The sequence below is a fragment of the Bufo gargarizans genome, unplaced genomic scaffold (assembly GCF_014858855.1).
Source record: "Bufo gargarizans isolate SCDJY-AF-19 unplaced genomic scaffold, ASM1485885v1 original_scaffold_1159_pilon, whole genome shotgun sequence".
NCBI classification, from domain to species: Eukaryota; Metazoa; Chordata; class Amphibia; order Anura; family Bufonidae; genus Bufo; species Bufo gargarizans.
Window position 1 is genome coordinate 117,046 of NW_025334260.1, and position 22,740 is coordinate 139,785.

At 43.7% G+C, this 22,740-nt stretch overlaps 1 protein-coding gene across 1 annotated transcript; it reads left to right on the top strand.

Annotated features, from left to right (window-relative positions):
* Positions 1–343: 343 nt before the first annotated feature.
* On the top strand, positions 344–21,324 carry LOC122923017 (vomeronasal type-2 receptor 26-like). The gene is made up of 4 exons (XM_044273807.1): positions 344–653; positions 899–954; positions 6,706–6,829; positions 20,405–21,324. The coding sequence occupies exons 1-4, from the start codon at positions 344–346 to the stop codon at positions 21,322–21,324; spliced, it is 1,410 nt and encodes a 469-aa protein (XP_044129742.1).
* Positions 21,325–22,740: the final 1,416 nt, after the last annotated feature.

Consider the following 22,740-nt stretch of genomic DNA (forward strand, 5'->3'; position numbering starts at 1 on the left):
TTATGCCTTCAAACATGTCGATGCTATTTTTCTCACAATCAATTATACACTGTATTCTCTCTTTACCTTCTGTTTACACAGTCTTTGATATCTGAATGAGGTTAGCTTGTGCCTGAAATGTCAACACATATTGTATGCTCAACCTATTGTGACCTCATACTCTGGAAAATGATTATATTTGTAATTGGAGTATTTCCCTGGATGGAAAAGATCCAACATGATGAGAAGCAATAACAATCCAGTCAAGCATGGTAAGATGTTTTGTAAAATCGATGAAATGGTTATTACCCACTGTCTTACAATTTACTGGAAAAAGGTAAAGGGTCATTCAAAGTATCCAGGTATGGATAAGGAAGGAAATTATCTAGCAGACTCCCTCGCTAAACAAGCAGCCATCAATGGAGAAGTTTTGGATATGGATGATCTCATGGGAACTGTCCAAGTGGATGCAACAACAAGAAATCATGCCCAAAAGGGAACTGAAGCCAATGTGTTGCAATGGAGCCAAGATTCCCCTAGTGAGGATCTCATCGTGAGCCAAAAGGGGAATCCAATTATTGGTACTTTTTATAAACACATTGAAGATCCACAGAATTGTCCCATAAATACAGAAGATTGCGATGGCAAAGAAGAGTTACGGATTCTGATGAAGGGTAAGTACCAATTCTCATTACAGGATGGATTGTTGATTAGGACCTCAAAGAATGGTATCACGCAATGGGTAGTACCCGCAACATACCGAGGTTTGATGCTACAACATGCCCATGATGCCCCGACAACTGGTCACCGAGGTGAGAAGTTGATGTACAAGTTGTTGCGGGACTACGCTTATTGGTCACATATGTTGCAAGATGTTCGCACGTATTGTCAAGGATGTCTAATCTGCCCTCAATTCCAGCCACAGACACCCACTTATCGAGCACTGCTGATGAAAATGGGGATGTCCATGCCATGGTCAGACATCCAAATTGACTTCATCGGACCAGTAACAACCTCATCAAAAGGCAACAGATACATGCTAACCGTGACTTGCTTATTCACAAAATGGGTGGAATGTTTGCCTTGTAAAACATGCAGTTCAAGCGTATGTGCTTCTCTTCTCATTAACCACATATTCTCCAGGTTTGGTCTTCCCCAACGCATCGAGTCCGATCGTGGAAGTCATTTCACTAGTGAGGTGATGACAAAGATGTGGGAGATACTGGGGGTAAAAAGGAAGCTTATCGGCCAGCCTCTAGTGGTGGAGTGGAACGCTACAACCAATCCATTGTAAACATTCTAAAAAAGTTTGTCAATGAATCCGGTACGGACTGGGATGTCAAATTGCCTTTGGTTCTTATGGCCATCAGAGCAACCCCAAGCACAGCAACCAAACTTTCTCCCTTCGAAATGATCACAGGCAGAAGGATGGTGTTACCCCAACATTTGCTATACCGGACAACAGACCACAATTTAATAAATGCTACAACATCTCATCAATATGTGGAAAATCTACGCAAGCACCTTCAGCATGCTTTTGCATTCGCCCAGAATATAGAGAAAGCCGCGATAAGTGCTAAGACATACTACGATCTGAAGACCACACAAAAGGAATATCAAATTTCCGATCAGGTTTATCTCTATAACTTTGCTCGGGATCAAGTGAAGGAGAGAAAGTTCTTACCTTCCTGGAAAGGACCTTATGTCATCACTGACAAGTTGTCACCTGTGGTCTACAAGATAAAAATTCCTAAGGGGGATGAATTTGTAGAACAATGGGTGCATATTAACCAGTTACGTGTTTGCCATCCTAGCTCACGACTTCGCGAGATAGAAGGAGTTGGATGAAGAGAGGAGAAGAGATTTTACGGTTCCAGCTAAAGACGGAAACCAGGATTGGTATTGTATGAACAAACATGTGCACTAACCATCCTCATGTGTGTTTCCTTCGTAACTACAGACACACACAGGGACAAACACACACACAGGGACAGACACACACACACAGGGCAAGACACACACACACAGGGACAGACACATCAACACACACAGGGACAGACACACACACGGAAAGAGACACACACAGGGACAGCGATGCACACAGGGACAGACACACACACAGGGACAGACACACACACACACACGGGACAGACACACACAGGGACAGACACATACAGGGACAGACACACACACAGGGACAGACACACACATACACAGGGACAGACGCACACACACACAGGGACAGACACACACACAGGGACAGACACACACACACAGGGACAGTCACACACAGGGACAGACACATACACAGGGACAGGGACACACACAGGGACACACACAAACACACAGTAACAGACAAACACACAGAGACAGACACACACACAGGGACAGACACACAGCTAGGCCTCACCACACTCTAGCCAGGCTCCTCTCTGTACAGGAACACACAGGGTCACTAATTGAGCAGGGTTACTAGTGGGGTGACAGGAGGAGGGGGTAGTAGGGGCACTAGTGGGGTGACCAGAGGAGGGGAAGAAGGGGGGACCAGGGTTAATAGTGGGGGGGATCTGAGAGGGGGGAGCGGGTCACTAGGGGGGCAGGAGGAGGGCGGAGCAGGGTCACTAGTAAGGGGACAGGAGGAGGGCGGAGCAGGGTCACTAATGGAGGGACAGGAGGAGAGGGGAGGAGGGTTACGAGTTGGGGGACAGGAGGAAGGCGAACAGGGTTACTAGTGGGGAGACAAGAGGGGGAGCAGGGTCACTAGTGGGGGGGGGGGGCAGGGTTACTAGTGGGTTAATATCAAACTTCAAAAAAGCTAAATTTAGCTAACTAAGAGAGGCCATAGGCCTAACTAACTGGGACAAAGTCCTCAAAAATAAAAATACAGCCACAAAATGGGATATCTTTTAAAACATCCTAAAATCTCATTGTGAGAGGTACATACCGTATGGTAATAAAAGGTTAAGGAACAAAAAGAAACCAATGTGGATAAACAGAACCGTAAAGAAAGCAATAAATGACAAAAATAAAGCATATAAATCACTATAACAGTAGGGTAGCACGGAAGCACTGAAAAACTATAAGGAAAAAAATAGAACATGTAAAAAACAAATAAAAGCAGCCAAACTAGAGACCGAGAGATTAATTGCCAAAGAGAGTAAAACTAACCCTAAAATGTTCTTCAATTATATAAATGTTAAAAAGTATAAATCTGAAGGTGTCGGCCCTTTAAAGAGTAATGAGGGGGGAGTCGCAGAGAGCGATGAGGAGAAAGCAAAACTGTTAAATATTTTTTTCTCCAATGTATTCACTGAGGAAAATAAACTGTCAGATGACATGCCGAATGTAAAAATAAATTCTCCATTAAAAGTGTCCTGTCTGACCCAGGAGGAAGTACAACAGCGACTTAAAAAGATTAAAATAGACAAATTGCCAGGACCGGATGGCATACACCCCTGTATCCTAAGGGAATTAAGTAATGTCATAGCCAGACCCTTATTTCTGATATTTGCGGACTCTATATTGACAGGGAATGTCCCACAGGATTGGCGCATGGCAAATGTGGTGCCAATATTCAAAAAGGGTCCAAAAACAGAGCCTGGAAACTATAGGCCGGTAAGTTTAACATCTGTTTTGGGTAAACTGTTTGAAGGCTATAAGCAAATAACGCCATATCAGCATGGCTTCGTGAGGGATCGATCATGTCAAACTAAATCAGTTTCTATGAGGAGGTAAGTTCTAGACTTGACAGCGGCGAATCAATGGATGTCGTGTATCTGGACTTCTCCAAAGCATTTGACACTGTACCACATAAAAGGTTAGTATATAAAATGAGAATGCTCGGACTGGGAGAAAACGTCTGTATGTGGGTAAGTAACTGGCTGAGGGATAGAAAACAGAGGGTGGTTATTAACGGTTCACACTCAAATTGGGTTACTGTCACTAGTGGAGTACCTCAGGGGTCAGTATTGGGCCCTATTCTCTTCAATATATTTATTAATGATCTTGTAGAAGGCTTGCATAGTAAAGTATCAATTTTTGCAGATGACACTAAACTGTGTAAAGTAATTAACACTGATGAGGACAGTATACTACTACAGAGGGATCTGGATAGATTGCAGGCTTGGGCAGATAAGTGGCAGATGAGGTTTTACACTGACAAATGTAAAGTTATGCACATGGGAAGGAATAATGCAGGTCACCCGTACATACTAAATGGTAAAACATTCGGTAACACTGACATGGAAAAGGATCTTGGAATTTTAATAAAAAGCAAACTAAGCTGCAAAAACCAGTGTCAGGCAGCTGCTGCCAAGGCCAATAAGATAATGGGTTGCATCAGAAGGGGCATAGATGCCCGTGATGAGAACATAGTCCTACCACTTTACAAATCATTAGTCAGACCACACATGGAGTACTGTGTACAGTTCTGGGCTCCTGTGAACAAGGCAGACATAGCAGAGCTGGAGAGGGTCCAGAGGAGGGCAACTAAAGTAATAACTGGAATGGGGCAACTACAGTACCCTGAAAGATTATCAAAATTAGGGTTATTCACTTTAGAAAAAAGACGACTTAGGGGAGATCTAATTAATATGTATAAATATATCAGGGGTCAGTACAGAGATCTATCCCATCATCTATTCATTCCCAGGACGGTGACTGTGGCGAGGGGACATCCTCTGCGTCTGGAGGAAAGAAGGTTTGTACACAAACATAGAAGAGGATTCTTTACGGTAAGAGCAGTGAGACTATGGAACTCTCTGCCTGAGGAGGTGGTGATGGCGAGTACAATAAAGGAATTCAAGAGGGGCCTGGATGTATTTCTGGAGTGTAATAATATTACAGGCTATAGCTACTAGAGAGGGGTCGTTGATCCAGGGAGTTATTCTGATTGCCTGATTGGAGTCGGGAAGGAGTTTTTTTTTTATTCCCCTAAAGTGAGGAAAATTGGCTTCTACCTCACAGTTTTTTTTTTTTTCCTTCCTCTAGATCAACTTGCAGGATGACAGGCCGAACTGGATGGACAAATGTCTTTTTTCGGCCTTATGTACTATGTTACTATGTTACTAATAATGCCCATTATGTTTCCTCTGCAGAAGCAATGCTCTCTGTGCCCCTTTGTAGTAGTAATGCCCATTGTGACCCCATTCATAGTAGTAATGCCCATTGTGCCCCTGTCACAGTAATAATGCCCACTCTGTGCCCCAAACCAGTTATGCCCTCCTCCTTCACATGAGTAATGCCCACTGTGACCCTTTGTAATAGTAATGCCCATTGGGCCCCCTTTATAGTAGTAATGCCCTCTGTGCCCCATTCATAGTAATAATGCCCATTGTATCCCCTCCACAGAAGCAATGCTCTATTTGCCCCTTTTTAGTAGTAGTAGTAATGCCCATTGGGCCCCCTTCATAGTAGTAATGCCCTCTGTGCCCCCTTTGTAGAAGTAAAGCCCTCTGTGCCCCTCCATAGTAGCAATGACCTCTGTGTCCCCTCAGTGCCATTCATAGTGTTGTACAGCTGATGATATCCACTGCTATTTCCAGACTGTGATCCCTATAGCAGCTCCTACTACAAGCCTCTTGTATCCCACCAGGTTCTATCAGCACCTTCAATGTCTCCACATCACAGCATGTACCACACTCGCCCGTCACTTACCCGTCCTGTATCAAAAAGCAGCTAAGCACATTTCCAGCTATCGGCAATTACTTTGACGGGAAATGCATCATGGGAAATGTAGTTTCAGTGACGACCAGTAGTGCGCACGTCTTACTTGAAAAGACTACATTGTCCATTATGCAAAGTTACAGAGATGTCTGTGAGAGAGCAGTGATTGGTCGCCGCTCTGTAGAGGCTGTGCGGTGGTGCGTAAGTTGTATGTGAGGTGTGGCAGGCATGAGATATATGGCGCTGTCTATGCCAAGTAAGTTCACTGCCTGGAGTGTGGCAGCACCCCTGTAACTTAGAGCTGACACCCGGGGCGGACCACCCCCCCTTAGGCACGCCACTGATTGCGACCTCTGGCTGACCCCTAGTGGCTGTGGTCCCTCCGTCCATTCCGAGTGCCTGAATAGTCAGTCCACCTCTGGGTATGCCGAATCCAGAGAACTCCGTTAGGCTGTTCTCTGCTGGAACAGGCTAGTGGAGAATGGTAATGGTAGTGTGAAACTAGCCTAGGACATTTATTGCTTATCCAGCCCTACTCCTGGATTGGCTAGCACTGCTCTTATGAGCAAAATATCACACCTTTAAAGGCATTTCCATTTTTTTTTTTTTTTTTTTTTATGTAACTCACAGAAATTGGGACCTGCTTAGAAATCTAAACTCATCTAGTCCCCATTGCTCGGTTCTCACTCCCTCGCTCCAGGGCTCTTCATTGGACTTCTGGTCTCTATATGTCAACTTCCTGCATGGACAGGGTCACTTTCTCCTCTGCTTCCACTGAGTGGCCTCAAAGGTGACATATCTCCACGCAGTACATCACCCAGCAGTGATGTGCCACTTTGGGACATTTCACTGTTGAGACCAGTCATTGGCTGGGACCAGAAGTGCAGTGCAGACAGCTTGGATGTCAGAGGGCCATAATTGAGTAGCAGGGACTGGATGAGTATGGATTCCTCTACAGGTCCCAATATCTGGAGTTTATATATTATACTAGGGAGAGCACCTTTATGTCTCAAAAGTCAAGCATTGAATACGTATATGTACATGTGTATATGACTTTTCCAGACACCGCGCTCCACCTGTAGTGAGAGTTGCCTCCATGGATACCGGAAAGTCCTACTGGAAGGAAAACAGAAATGCTGCTACTACTGTGCCCCCTGTGCAGAAGGCGAAATCTCCAACCAGACTGGTGAGTAGGGACAATTTCACATGAAAGTACAAATCTACAAGATGGGCATTAGCACCGATCAGACAACATTCATTTTCAGCTCTATTGCAAAAAAAAGATGTGTTCAGATGTAGCCAACATTATCCTGACTCCAGGCATGCCAGGAGGGTCACTGTAACAAGATCACTGTAATAGCATTTTGTTGCATTAACGCGTTAAGCCAGTCAAGATAACATTGGCTACATCTGTATGTCGGGTAGATCAGTCATATTTTGGAAGGGGCCATTTTGCTAGTTTCCATTCCTCCAGGTGTTTAATATGAATATCATATAGAGGAATCCATAATTTTTATAATTCTCCATAGAAGGTTTTTTATAAAAGGGATAAAAGTAGTGAAGATGGAATTGATTGTAAATTATTCAGATTTAATATAAATTTCACAAAAATTCTTCTGCCAAATAATAAATCCGTAGTTTAGGCAATTTGCTTTTTAGGAATTGCCAAAACAGTGATTGCCATTTTACTGATAAAATGCAAGAGAAATAGAGCGGGGAGGATGGGGAAGACAGATCCATGACTGGGAGAAGCCCTGGCTGGCGGGCTTTGCAGACAGCCTATCATGTGGCTGGAGAGATATTGTCCCATCAGGCTCTGTGGTATGTCTGAAGCACAGATGCCATTGGGAACTTGTGTCACATGAGTCTGTCTGACTCGGCAGACCCCAATTACAAACTCAAGCAGCCATCTTAGGGTATTGCAGGGATAGTATAGGGACATACTTAGTTTGGTAGATTGAACTAATAGGTAGAAATGTCAGGGTTTTATCAGTAGAGAAGGAGAACATAGGGGCATTGTTCTGTGTGTTTACCTTACAGTGAGGGCATCTAGAGCTGTTCATGTAATGCACTGCAATCACAAATATCTTGCAGAACCTCCAAAAAGATATGTTTATACTGTGCATGAGTAGCTAGCCTTTTTATCTTTCTTCATAAAACCTCACCATTCAATAGTTAGTGTTTTATAGGCATATGCACAGTACCTCCAGCAGCACACGTTTTGCTGGATATTCTGTGCAGTTGCACTTATTTCTTTTTACAAACTAGTTGCAATTTTGCTCCTGTTCAGCCCATTTCAGTGCATCAATATCAGTGTGTTTCTACAAAGGCCTTCTCCCCACCCACCCAAGGCTTCTTCCACTGCATCACTGTGATGTCGGGGGAGGCAGCCTTGGGAAGTTAGGGGAATAGCAGACAGCGGGGAAATGTGGTGGACAGGCACTTTCAGGAAAGCCTGCCCAATGGGAACTTGGAGGCAGTTTTTCATAGGAATAAAAGTGCTTTTCCTGGACATGAAAACACATCCAGATGACATAAAGGTATGGTTATAATGTTTTTGCAATGTTCTGATGTCCATTGCTGGTAGCTATATTAGTGAAATTTACATGACAGACTCAGTTAGTAGGTGAGGACAAACATGGACAGTGAGCCCTTAGGCTAGAACCCAGCCCGCTGTCCCTACCTACTTGCAGTAGAAGCCCTATATAGCTAGACTGCAACGGGTCGACAGTCCTTACGCTATTTAAGTGCAGAGATGCACTAACAAACAAGACAGACAAACAAAATACCAGAGTCGTACATACATGGGTCAGAACCAGACAAGCTATGGAGTACCAAACGAGATACAGAGAGTGGTCAGAAGAGTCAGAGGAACGAGCAATCCAATAAGCACAGAAGCAAGGAACCATGAACACAGCTAGTGAGTCAGAGACTATCACTGGCACTGGTGTATGGCCAGGAACAGGTTTAAATAGGGAACCAAGTCCCTGGATCAGAACCTGATAGGTCCATTACTCAGAGCTCCATTAGTCAGAAACACTAGCACACAGTAATAGAGCAGCTGAGCATTCAGCCCATTGCTAATATCCCTCAGCACACGGCAGCTGCAAGAAGAAACAGAGTATTGCATCCTGTTGCTAAGGATGCTGTCGTGTCACCAGGGGGCGTGGCTCCAGCACCGCTGAAACCCGGACTGGTACATTTCTTATAGACTCCCTTTAAATGTATTTCTTTTTCAAAATGACTGTGCCCTTTCTGTGGACTTCTGGGAGGCAGATTGGAACAGTGGCTGGAAATGGCCCAGTGTGCTATCATTGTACCATATCAGGTCCAGCCTCCAGTATACTGTATAACGGGTATTCAGTGAGGCAAGTGGCGCCACCACCCGAATGTAATTCTGCTATAAATGTGGCATTAATAGCTGTATATAAAAATTGTCTAGTTTTTAACCTTCTCAGGACCACCGCACGCAGGGATGCGTCTTTGCGGCGGCCCTGTAATTCCTCCTGAAAGCGCCAGAGCGTCATCTCGCGAGACGCAAGATTTTGGTCAGAGCCGGCCCGCGCATGCGCATTGCGGGCCGGCAAAAGTTAAAGCACTATTTCATCACCAGCCTGCCAGCCAATGATCATCGCTGGCAGGCTGGTGATTTTCAAAAAAACGAATCACAAGCCATATAACACCTTATATTTATAAATATAAGGTGTTAAATGGCTGCTGTGCTCCTCTGCTGGTTCTTATCGTCGGTTGGTTCCAGCAGAGGAGCACAGTTCACAGTGAGTAGCACCAAACAGCACACTTAGCCCCCAGATCACCCCCCATCACCCCAATTAACCCCTTGATTGCCCCTGTCAATCACCTAGTGAAAGGGAAAAAAAGTGATCAGTGTAAACTGTCACTTTTTTTTTCACTAGTATTGACGGTTAGGTTTAGGATAGTTTAATCCCCTTTGTTAGGCAGTTAGCGTCGGTTAGCACCCAGCCCACCGCACCGCAGTCACTGATTCGCTGATTATCGTATCGATTAGCGTATCGCTAATCAGCATTGGTACTTTAATAGTATCTGTAAGTGATCTGTCAGATCTATAATAGTATTAGTGTCACCTTAGCTCGCCCTCCACCCAAAACGCAGTGTTTGCCCGATCAGGCCTGATCGGTCGCCCACACGTGCGTTCACCCACGCCCGCCCCGCCGCAGTGACAACATTTTATTTATTTTTTTATCACTGCACAATCACTTTACAAGCGCTGCGGCGATAAAAAAAAATCAGTTTTGATATTTTTTATCAATCGCAGCGGCCTCCGGTACTTCGCTAGCCTCCCATTTGTAAGACAGGCTTGCTTTTTTTTCTTGGGTAGTCTCAGGGAATACCCCCTAAATTTAGTAGTCCAAATGGCAAATAAGGGGTATTCTTCTGAAGAGGCCTACAGGCTTCTGACCCAGTCGGATGAGGAATGGGAACCCTCATCTGACGAATCCAGCGGGTCAGAATACGAACCTGTAGAAAGCAGTGGCTCTCTGACCCAAAGTTCGGACGAGGAGGTTGAGGTCCCTGATACCACCAGGCGTACCCGGCCCTGTGTTGCTAGACCACAGGTTGCGCAGTATCCGCTTCAAGGGCAGCAGAGTGGGGCTGGCGCTGTCGGATTACGTGTGAGGCATACACCAGCAGCACAGCCCATCCTGGACCTAATACCAGCACTGAAGTGCTGGCAAACGCTGATTGGCAGCCCCCAACTTCAGCCGCACCAGTAGTTCCCCCTTTCACCGCCCAGTCTGGAGTTCAGGTTGAGACAGCTTAGATAGGTTCGGCACTGGGGTTTTTTGAGCTGTTCTTGACTGCGGAGCTGTTGGACTTAGTTGTGGCAGAAACAAATTGATATGCCACTCAATTTATAGCCGTCAACCCGGGAAGCTTTTATGCCCAGTCTTTCCGGTGGAAACCCGTCCAAGTTTCTGAAATTAAAACTTTTCTGGGCCTTCTCCTCAACATGGGCCTAACAAAAAAGCATGAATTGCGGTCATATTGGTCCACGAACCCAATTCATCACATACCCATGTTCTCTGCTGCCATGTCCAGGACACGATTTGAGACCATCCTGCGTTTCCTGCACTTTAGCGACAACAGCACCTCCCGTCCCAGAGGACACCCAGCTTTTGACCGGCTCCACAAAATTTGGCCCCTCATAGACCACCTTAACACCAAATTTGCAGATTTGTATACCCCTGAGCAAAACATCTGCGTAGACGAGTCCCTTATACATTTTACCGGGCGCCTTGGCTTCAAACAATACATCCCAAGCAAGCGCGCCCGGTATGGGGTCAAATTGTATAAGCTCTGTGAAAGGGCCATAGGCTATACCCACAAATTTTGGATCTATGAGGGTTAAGATCAGACCCTGGAGCCGGTCGGTTGCCCTGACTACCTGGGGAGCAGTGGGAAGACAGTCTGGGACTTGGTGTCACCCTTATTTGGCAAGGGGTACCATCTTTATGTGGACAATTTTTACACAAGTGTGCCCCTCTTCAGGCATTTGTTCCTAGAACAGATTGGCTGCTGTGGCACCGCGCGACCTAGTCGCCGGGGCTTCCCCTAACGGCTCGTTACCACCCATCTTGCAAGGGGGAAGAGGGCTGCCTTGTGTAACGAAGAACTACTCGCAGTGAAATGGAGAGACAAGCGTGACGTTTACATGCTCTCCTCCATTCACGCAGACACGACAATCCAAATTGAACGAGCAACCAGTGTCATTGAAAAGCCCATCAGTGTCAACGACTATAATTCGCTCATGGGAGGGGTGGACTTCAATGACCAGATGTTGGCTCCCTATTTACTTTCCCGCAGAACCAGACTCTGGTATAAGAAGGTGTCTGTATATTTGATTCAATTGGCTGTATATAATAGTTTTGTTCTCTACAGTAAGGCTGGGAGAACAAGATCCTTCCTCAAATTTCAGGAAGAGACCATCGAGAACCTCCTGTATCCAGGAGGTTCCGTGGCCCCAACCACCAGTGTAGTGAGCAGTCTACACGAGCAACATTTCCCCAGTGTCGTTGCCGGTACCTCAAACCAACCGCCACCCCGAAAAAAATGTTGTGTCTGTAGCATGAGTGGAATAAGGTGTGACACCCTCTATTTCTGTCCTGACTGCCCTGACCACCCTGCCCTATGCTTAGGGGAGTGTTTCCGGAAGTACCACACACAGGTACACTTAGCATAGGGATTGCATCTCACAGGACAGGCACACAGGGCAATTAGGGCCCATTCACACAGAGCTGCTGCAAACCTCTCCTTTCACCTGGGACAAAGTGCATAATGTACTTGCCACATCTCTGGGCGATTTGCGCTTTGCACATTGTCCCATAGGGAAGGAGAGGTTTGTCCTATAAAAGGTAAAAAAATAAAATAAAAAAATCACCGGTAAGCAAAAAGTTAATGTTCTGTTTCCAAAGTTCATAAAAGTTAATGTTCTGTTCAAATGTTATTATAAAGTTGATGTTAATAAATTTATTGCGTTGCGGCCTGTTTTTTTTTTTTTTTTACCTTCTAGGTGGACCAACCAATCGACCAGCTGCAGCACTGATGTGCATTCTGACAGAAGCATTGCACTGCTGTCAGATTACACAAAAAGTCGGTGTATGCGGCGCTGCAAGACGAGATTTCTCCTCTGCAGTAAAAAAGATATGTTTGACGAGGCTTATGAGCTGAGGGGGTGGTGGTGTTCATATGCTTTGGCAAACACTTTGTATATAAAAAAAAAAAATGCAATGATTTATTCATTCACATCAATTGATGTGAATGGAGAAATCGGGTTTGCCAGGGCATACAAGCTAAGTGGATGGATGTTGGGCGGAGCTCCTATGTCCTGGCAGACGTCTTTCCCCTCCTTTTTTTTTTTGGGCAGAGATTTTTTCATCCACATTGATCGATGCGAATGAAGAAATCTGTGCCGTTAATTTTTTCTTTCAGCCCAGAGGCTGAACGGAAAAAGAAAATCCCATTACCCGTATGCTCAATATAAGGAGAATAGCAGAAACTCCTAATGCTGGCCATACATGTAATGATTGCGGAGACCCTCAAATGCCAGGGCAGTACAAACACCCCACAAATGACCCCCTTTTGGAAAGAAGACACCCTAAAGTCTTCGCTGATGGGCATAGTGAGTTCATAGAAGTTTTTATTTTTTGTCACAAGTTAGCGGAAAATTATGTTTTTTTTTTTTTTTTTTCTTACAAAGTCTCATATTCCACTAACTTGTGACAAAAAATAAAAACTTCCATGAACTCACTATGCCCATCACGAAATACCTTGGGGTGTCTTCTTTCCAAAATGGGATCACATGTGGGGTATTTATACTGCCCTGGCATTTTAGGGGCCCTAAAGTGTGAGAAGAAGTCTGGAATCCAAATGTCTAAAAATGCCCTCCTAAAAGAAATGTGTGCCCCTTTGCGCACCTAAGCTGCAAAAAAGTGTCACACATGTGGTATCTCCGTACTCAGGAGAAGTTGGGCAATGTGTTTTGGTGTGTCTTTTTACATATACCAATGCTGGGTGAGAGAAATATCTCTCTAAATGTCAACTTTTCACATTTCTTTATGCAAAGTTGTCATTTTTGAGAGATATTTCTCTTACCCAGCATGGGTATATGTAAAAATACACCCATAACACGTTGCCCTACTTCTTCTGAGTACGGTGATACCACATGTGTGACACTTTTTTGCAGTCTAGGTGGGCAAAGGGGCACAAATTCTAAAGAGCACCTTTAGGATTTCACAGGGCATTTTTTATACATTTGGATTTCAAACTACTTCTCACACATTTGGGCCCCTAAAATGCCAAGGCAGTATAAATACCCCACTAGTGACCCCATTTTGGAAATAAGACACCCCAAGGTATTTCGTGATGGGGATAATGAGTTCATGGAAGTTTTTATTTTTTTGTCACAAGTTAGTGGAATATGAGACTTTATAAGAAAAAAACACAAAAAAAAATCATCATTTTCCGCTAACTTGTGACAAAAAATAAAAAAATTCTATGAACTCACTATGCCCATCAGTGAATGCATCAGGGTGTCTTCTTTCCAAAATGGGGTCACTTGTGGGGTAGTTATACTGCCCTGGCATTTTAGGGGCCCTAATGTGTGAGAAGTAGTTTGGAATCCAAATTCGTAAAAATGCCCTGTGAAATCCTGAAAGTACTCATTGAAATATGGGCCCCTTTGCGCATCTTGGCTGCAAAAAAGTGTCACACATGTGGTATCGCCGTACTCAGAAGAAGTTGGGCAATGTGACTTTTTACAGATACCCATGCTGGGTGAGTGAAATATCTCTCTAAAATGACAACTTTGTATAAAAAAATGTGAAAAGTTGACTTTTAGAGAGATATTTCTCTCACCCAGCATGGGTATATGTAAAAAGACACCCCAAAACACATTGCCCAACTTCTCCTGAGTACAGCGATACCACATGTGTGACACTTTTTTTGCAGCCAAGATGCGCAAAGGGCCCCAATTTCCAATGAGTACTTTCAGGATTTCACAGGGCATTTTTACGAATTTGGATTCCAAACTACTTCTCACGCTTTAGGGCCCCTAAAATGCCAGGGCAGTATAACTACCCCACAAGTGACCCCATTTTGGAAAGAAGACACCCCAACGTATTTTGTGATGGCATAGTGAGTTCATGGAAGTTTTTATTTATTTTTGTCACAAGTTAGTAGAATATGAGACTTTGTAAGAAAAAATAAATAAAACATCATCATTTTCCGCTAACTTGTGACAAAAAATAAAAACTTCTATGAACTCACTCTGCCCATCAGCGAATACCTTAGGGTGTCTTCTTTCCAAAATGGGGTCACTTGTGGGGTGTTTCTACTGTCTGGGCATTGTAGAACCTCAGGAAACATGACAGGTGCTCAGAAAGTCAGAGCTGCTTCAAAATGCGGAAATTCACATTTTTGTACCATAGTTTGTAAACGCTATAACTTTTACCCAAACATTTTTTTTTTATCAAAGACATGTAGAACAATAAATTTAGAGAAAAATTTATATAGAAATGTAGTTTTTTTTGGACAAATTTTACAACTGAAAGTGAAAAATGTCATTTTTTTGCAAAAATTTTGGTAAATTTTGATTAATAACAGTAAAAATGTCAGCAGCAATGAAATACCACCAAATGAAAGCTCTATTAGTGAGAAGAAAAGGAGGTAAAATTCATTTGGGTGGTAAGTTGTATGATTGAGCAATAAACTGTGAAATTAGTGTAGTGCAGAATTGTAAAAAGTGGTCTGGTCATTAAGGGTGTTTAAGCTAGGGGGGCTGAGGTGGTTAAAATGTCACGCAGTTCCATGCCTTCACTCAAATGTAATTCTGCTATATGACAATAATACTTCTGTTCTGCTTTCTCTAAAAATGTGTCCTCTTCTCAAACAGGTTGCACAGTTGTGTGATTTGTCTAAATTGTTATTGTCCTTTATGGCAGCAGTATTTCTTGTCAGTTCTCTGTAAAATTTGTCGTTTTGAAAATGTTGCCCAGTTCTGCACCTTCACAGAAATGTAATTCTTCTCTATGGCATTGGTACTTTTGGCCATTTGTCTGTAAAAACTGCTTCATTTTCAAAATGTTGCACAGTTCCACGTCTTTACTAGTGATGAGTGAGCATGCTCGGCCGAATACCTGTTCGGCTCGAGCATCGCTATGCTCGGTACATGGCGGTACTCAGCCGAGTACCACATGTGCTCGAGTGGCATGCTCGAGTCCCCTCCCCGCACGTTTTGAGGCTGCTAAACAGTCAATCAACGTACAGGTAAGTACTGCCATTACTGTAATAGCAGTAGCCATGTTGGCCACTGGCATTACAGTGATTGGATGGCCGGAGCGCGTCATCGGGTGATATATAGCACCCGATGACGCGGGTTTGGCTCATTGCTAGTCAGGGAGAGCTGCGCTTAAAAAGGGACAGATAGTCTAGGGAGATTGCAATATATTTCAGTGAATAACATTTCAAAGACCCAAAAGTCCTTTTAAGGACTATTGTGAGTGGTGGCAGCAATTTAATTGTGCAAAGTAGTACTCGATTTTTTTTTAATACTTTGCGAAATAGCGATTCTTTTGCTATATAGAAGGTGCCTGCAGTGACTTGTGACATCTGTGCAGCAGTACCTTCTGTGTGTCAGGGGCAGAGATAGGAAGAATATTAGTGAAAACAATCATTTTTTCCCATAATCCACATTTTTGCTGTCAACGGTGTAATCTGTGAATTGTGTGATCTGCGCTTCAACACCTTGTGTGGTTGTCAGGCCCAGATATAGTGAAAAATATAAATATAAACTACATCAGAAAACAGTGTCTGTACCGCAGATTCCAATAACCTGGGCCTAATCTAGTGTCCATATTCTGTGGTTCACAATTAGGAAACAAAAGGGGCAAGGCAATAGTGATGAGCGGCAGGGGTCTTATTCGAATTTGCAATATTTTGCGAATATTTCATTGATATGAGGGCCCAACATCCACTGGTGGGGGTTGTGCTTACAGCCCAACACCGCGCAGGACGTTTGGCATTTGCCAGAGAACACCAAGATTGGCAAATTCGCCACTGGCGCCCTGTGCTCTTCACAGATGAAAGCAGGTTCACACTGAACACATGACAGACGTGACAGAATCTGGAGACGCCGTGGAGAACGTTCTGCTGCCTGCAACATCCTCCAGCATGACCGGTTTGGCATTGGGTCAGTAATGGTGTGGGGTGGCATTTCTTTGGAGGGCCGCACAGCCCTCCATGTGCTCGCCAGAGGTAGCCTGACTGCCATTAGGTGCCGAGATGAGATCCTCAGACCCCTTGTGAGACCATATGCTGGTGCTGTTGGCCTTGGGTTCCTCCTAATGCAAGACAATGCTAGACCTCATGTGGCTGGAGTATGTCAGCAGTTCCTGCAAGACGAAGGCATTGATGCTATGGACTGGCCCACCCGTTCCCCAGACCTGAATCCAATTGAGCACATCTGGGACATCATGTCTCGCTCTATCCACCAACAGACTGTCCAGGAGTTGGCAGATGCTTTAGTCCAGGTCTGGGAGGAGATCCCTCAAGAGACCGTCCGCCACCTCATCAGGAGCATGCACAGGCGTTGTAGGGAGGTCATACAGGCACGTGGAGGCCACACACACTACTGAACCTCATTTTGACTTGTTTTAAGGGCATTACATCAAAGTTGGATCAGCCTGTAGTGTGTTTTTCCACTTTAATTTTGAGTGTGACTCCAAATCCAGACCTCCATGAGTTGAAAAATGTAATTTCCATTTTTTTATTTTTGTGTGATTTTGTTGTCAGCACATTCAACTATGTAAAGAACAAAGTATTTCAGAAGATCATTTAATTAATTCAGATCTAGGATGTGTTATTTTTGTGTTCCCTTTATTTTTTTGAGCAGCGTATATCACTATATTCTAAATATTTGCAATTCGAATATTCGTGATCAACACTACGAAGCAACAACAGCCAATCAGATTTCAGCCATTGACCTTCCTTGGATGTGGTATCCCTTTCCAACATCCCTCTCCGGCGTGGAACCCTGATTCCCCGTTACCCGTGATCAACATGGTAGGCGCAGAAAAGAACATTGAAAGTTGATAGCGCAATCATCCAAATGGATCGTGGCCGTCACGGGGACATGCAATCGCCCAGAGGTTATCTAGAGTCACCAATGCAGCAGGCCCTCACCCCTAAGGCTTTAGATAGTCAGATCAGCAGGCCCTTGCTCCAAATGTTTTGAGGGTCACCAGCAGGCCATCAATCATAATTTTTCAAGGTTGTGTATGATGCCCTCCTTTATGTGTAACAAAGGGTGTTTTGGAGTGAACAATTGTACCACAATGTGAATGAGGCCCTCCTTTATGTGATATACAGGCTGTGTCGGAATGCCTCTTGCTTATAATTTTTTGCAGCACTTGCACTTTATATACAGGAAAGAATGTTTCCTAACAATTTTTCCTATAAATTAGATTTTTTGGGGGGCTTTTGTGCGTATTTTTGTCAGTCTGTAAAAGTGGCGTATAACTCGGACAACATGGTTCCCAGAAGCGACCTGGGAGTCCAAGATGCATCCAGACATTGTCCCCATGGTGTTCACGATCCATTTTGGTGGTGTTTCTGTCGTTTTCTGACCTTTTTTCAATGGACCAGGCACCCTCCCCTCTTCAAAGCAGTGGGTGCCTGGTTGTCTCCCATTGACTTCAATTATACTCGGGTGCTTGGCCGAGCACACAAATATAGCAATGTGTTCAGGCCAAACACCCGAATACTTTGGTGCTCGATCATCACTCGTCTTAACTCATATTTAATGATGCTATATGATATTCACACTTGGCTGAACATGATGGACTTATGTCTTTTTTCAACCATAGTAATTATGTAACTATGTAACTTCTAGCATTCTGTACATTTGTATGTACATTAAAATTGTTTAAAATTGTCTTGTTGTCTACATGACTGTGTGTACCCTTCCTCCAGCACATACTCTGTTAACATGCAGTGGGTGTGGATCCATTTTACCAATGAACCGGTTTGGTTAGGAGTAACACTAAGTGGATGATCCTGTTAGTCCTGTGGTATTCACTCTTTATCCCCTGGATACGGACTTTGCTAAGGAGGAGCCACCAAACCAATACCAATTGAGATAGTGCTAGTGCATTTGGTGGCTGACCAACAGGGTCGGACACACCAGTGAAAAGGACTGAAGGATCAGGTAATATGTGTAGTCAGGAGATGGGCCAAGGTTAGAGCAGGCAGTATACAAGGATATCCGTGAGACAAGGCTGAGATCAGGACAGGTGGCAGTAGGGTAATTCAAGAAACAGGTTTAGGTAAGGGAAGGCAACGAGAAGTCAGAGTCGGTAGTCAGGCTGGAGTAAGGTAAATGGATAGTCAGACAGATAATAAACTTTTGCGTCTTACTAGAGACTAGAAAACCTAAAACTCAAGCTCCCTTTCCGAGGGGAGGGCACCTTAAATACCTAGGGACACTCACCCATTGGGTGGGAAAGTATTTGGACATGCGCATGCTGACCTTTCAAGAGGCATGCATGTGCACTATATAGCAGGCCTGGAAGTAGGATTGGCTCACGGAAGACCATGGTGGGTGGAACCAGAGCTGTGGATGGAAGATGAGTGGGGACACTGTAAGTAGTGCAATGCCTGGGCCTACAGGAAGGCGTGAGGCAGTGGTGGGCAAAGGATATCAGTACAACACTATTTCCTGACCCCATGGACTTCTGGGGAGGAAAATTGAAAAAGTGACCAGAAGTAGCCCACTTTGGTATTGCTGAATTGTCTTGTCAATACTTCACTGTGATTTCAGAGAGAGGTTTCAGCTCGGCAGGTGCCGTTATTACACCCAAATAGGCAACATTGTCCTGCACCATTGTCGAAAACATTACCTTTATCAAAATGAATCAGACACATGGATGCATGAGAATTTGCACACATTTTACCATGATGACAATGCATAGATCTGCTATTGTTGACAGTAGATGTTTATCACTAACCTAATGAAGCAACTGCTGATAAATGTATATGTATCCTAAGATAAATGTGAGTAAATGGGCCAGTTGTTCTAATACCATAACATGTCAGTATAAAAACTGGCCATGAAATACAAAGAAATTGTAATCAAGGGAATGTTATGGCAGTTGGTGTGGAAACACTGTACCAACCAACCGGTTTGACTTTGGGTTAGATCTAAGAGTGATATCCAGCCAGTCCGCAGGTATTCACCCTTTATCCCGAAACAGGGATTTAGACTTCACTGCAGGGAACCACCAGGCCGCTACCTTCTGGAATAATCCCAATGTGGTTGGGTAGCTGAGTCAGAGACACTGGTTCAGGGCACCGAGAGATCAATCAAACTCATAGTCAGTGACAGGCCAAGGTCAGGATAGGCAGAATACATGCACATTTGAGAACCATAACCAAGGTCACGGAAAGCGGCACTTGATTAATATAAAAAATCCTGCAACAGAGAAACAATCAAGAAACAGGCAGAGGTAGGCACACCTACCAGGGAAGATGCCTTAAATATCTACTGGTTGCTAGTCATTGGTTGGTGAAGATTAGGATGTAAAGCAGCAGCAGTGAGCTTGAGCCGCCCGTGTAACAGGGGAATTATTATATAATTAGGTTTGGTAAAAATGATGTATAGCTATTGAAGGTCCGCAGTGCAGTGTCCAGATGTCCTCTCCAAATATCCCAACAACCGATCACATACTATCAGAACACTTGTATATTTCATTATAGTCATAAAATAAGTATCACTATTAAAATTTCCTTTTGAGATAAAAATAAATGTAATGAAAGGATATGTAATCCAGCTCAGCACCATGGGAAAGTTCATCTAATCCTATTAAAAAACAAAACCTCATGAAGCTTTATAAGGGAAAAGATTCAAAGAATCTGGGAGCCCCAATGCAAAGAGGCAAAATGAGAAAAACTGGCTACATCCTCAAAGGATACAGAATGTGGGTCATTAAAGGGGTTCTGTAGCTTTTTATTACTGGTCATGTATCCTTTGCAGAGATCAGCGTCTGATCGGTGGGGGTCTGACACCCGGGAATATTGCCGATCAGCTGTTTGAGAAGGCAGTGGCGCTGGATGTAGCGCCGCGGCCTTCTTGCTGTTTCCCGCAGGCCAGTGATGTCATGACTACTACTATAAATTGACTTTTCTGCCAAATTTACAATGGTAAAATATAATCATTTCTTGATTGCAGATATGGAAACATGCTTAGTGTGTCCTAACGATCACTGGTCAAATGGAAGAAGAGATTCCTGCGTTCCAAGACCAATTGAATTCCTGTCTTATGGAGACACACTGGGGTCATCTCTAATTATTATAAATCTTACATTTTGCCTTGTGACTATAGTTGTGTTTGGGATATTTATAAAAAATAAAGATACTCCAATTGTGAAAGCTAATAACCAGAATCTCAGTTTCATACTTCTCCTCTCACTCATCTTCTCATTTTTATGTCCTCTCTTATTCATTGGACGTCCCTCAGATATATCATGTCTCCTCCGACAAGTGACTTTTGGAATCATTTTTAGCCTTGCAGTTTCTTCAGTCTTAGCTAAAACAGTGACTGTAATCTTGGCTTTTCAAGCCAGTAAACCAGGCAGGACACTAAGGCAGTGGATGAAGAGACACCTCTCCACATCCTTACTTGTTATAGGTTCATCTGGAGAAGTTTTGATCTGTGTCCTCTGGTTGTTTTACTCTCCACCATTCCCAGATTATAACACAGAAATGGAGGTTGGAAAGATAATCTTACAATGTATTGAGGGATCTGCCATTGCTTTCTACTTGTCCATCGGCTACATTGGATTTCTGGCAATGATGAGCTTTATTGTAGCTTTCTTGGCCAGAAGACTTCCAGACACCTTCAATGAGGCTCAGTACATCACCTTCAGCATGCTGGTCTTCTGCAGTGTGTGGATCTCCTTCATCCCGGCCTACCTCAGCACCAAGGGGAAGTACATGGTGGCTGTGGAGGTCTTTGCCATCTTATGTTCCAGTGCTGGACTTCTGGGCTGTATCTTCATTCCCAAATGTTACATTATTCTACTGAGACCAGAACTCAACACAAAGTCCAATATAAGGGTCATAAGAAGACATTGTACAGTAGAATTTTGATTTGTGTTTCAATGTACAGTTGTAGCCGAGCTAAACTTGACTCTGATAACACATGGCACAGTCTTATCTTGGTTTTCTCGTGACAAAAGCCATTGAAATCCATTGAAAAGTTAGTTACCTTTCTCTTCCTATTCTTTGTATTAGTCTGCATCTTCCTCAATCTTTTTTAATTAACTGTTTCTAAAACTATCAAATATACATAACCTATTTTCTCCATGATATCCGAGTCTGCAATATTTAATAAAAAAACATAACAAACTTTACATTGCTTCAAACTAATTTTGGAATTATTAAATTTACCTGTTTGCATTGAACTTGTGTCCTATTGTGGTCTTATCTGAAGAAATGTTCACCTACAGGAGTCTCCAGCTTTATTTTGTTGCTTTGTAGATTGATCTTAGATGATGGTTTCTGATAAATTTCTCGAGCGCTGATTCTTTTAGGTCACCTTGTACGCGGTAACGTTATAGTCCAAGAAATGCGGCACAGCAATAACTTATTTCAATGCATGAACACAAGGTACTTCACAGTTCTGTCTTTTTCTTTATCTGGTTTTGGTAATTTCCTATATTCAGTCTTTAGTTACATACAGCATACAGAGAACGCCAGGTTTCCTGCCCCATCCTCCTGACTAGAGATGAATGAAGTTATGAAAAATTTGATTCGGCTGCTTTAACGAATCTCCCAAAGAAATTACATTTGTGGCAAATTACTTCTTTGTTAATTCATCGATGTTCGCAGCATCTGAGATTAAAATTAAGATCTTTCAGGGGCTAATCCAGTTAAAAAATAAAAAACATACTCATCTCATCCATTTGATCGCGGAGAGGCCGTCACAGCCACCTAAATTAAAGACACAGCATGAAATCTTGCGCTGACATGATGACATGATGACGTCACCGCACACGGCCAGTGCAGTGACGTACAAATCACCCCACGCAAGATTTTGCATGGTTTCTGCAATCAAGGTGGCCACGATGGCCTCTTCATATACAGATGGATGAGGTGACTATGTTTTTTTTTGTGTTTTTTTTAAATAAACACCCGTTAAGAGCCTTGCTGCAGCATTCTGCACAAGTTGAAATCTATGCAGGTTCTTCTTAGGGAGTCCCATGTACAAGCATTACAATAGTCCAACCGACTGCTGATCGCTGCTCCGACCAAGGCTTTCCTGAGTGGGGATTCGATGTATTTTAAAATCCTCCCCAGAAGTTTCAGCTGGTAGTGGCAGGTACTAACCACCTGATTTATCTGAGGGGCCAGGCTAAATCTGGAGTCCAAGACCACTCCCAAGTCCCTGACCTGGGTGGCTGTCCCAGGGACAGATCCAAAAGACAATGGCCATTGGGGTGCTGAGGATGTCATTTTCTGGTCACTGAATGTAATACATTCAGTTTTGGTTCCATTAAGCTTTAG

Excerpts from the sequence above, each read along its gene's own strand:
- LOC122923017 (XM_044273807.1), top strand. The coding sequence starts at position 344 with ATGGATAAGGAAGGAAATTATCTAGCAGACTCCCTCGCTAAACAAGCA. Across the intron at positions 654-898 it reads GTTACGGATTCTGATGAAGG|CCACAGACACCCACTTATCG; the intron begins GTAAGTACCAAT and ends CCTCAATTCCAG. Across the intron at positions 955-6,705 it reads ATGGGGATGTCCATGCCATG|ACACCGCGCTCCACCTGTAG; the intron begins GTCAGACATCCA and ends TGACTTTTCCAG.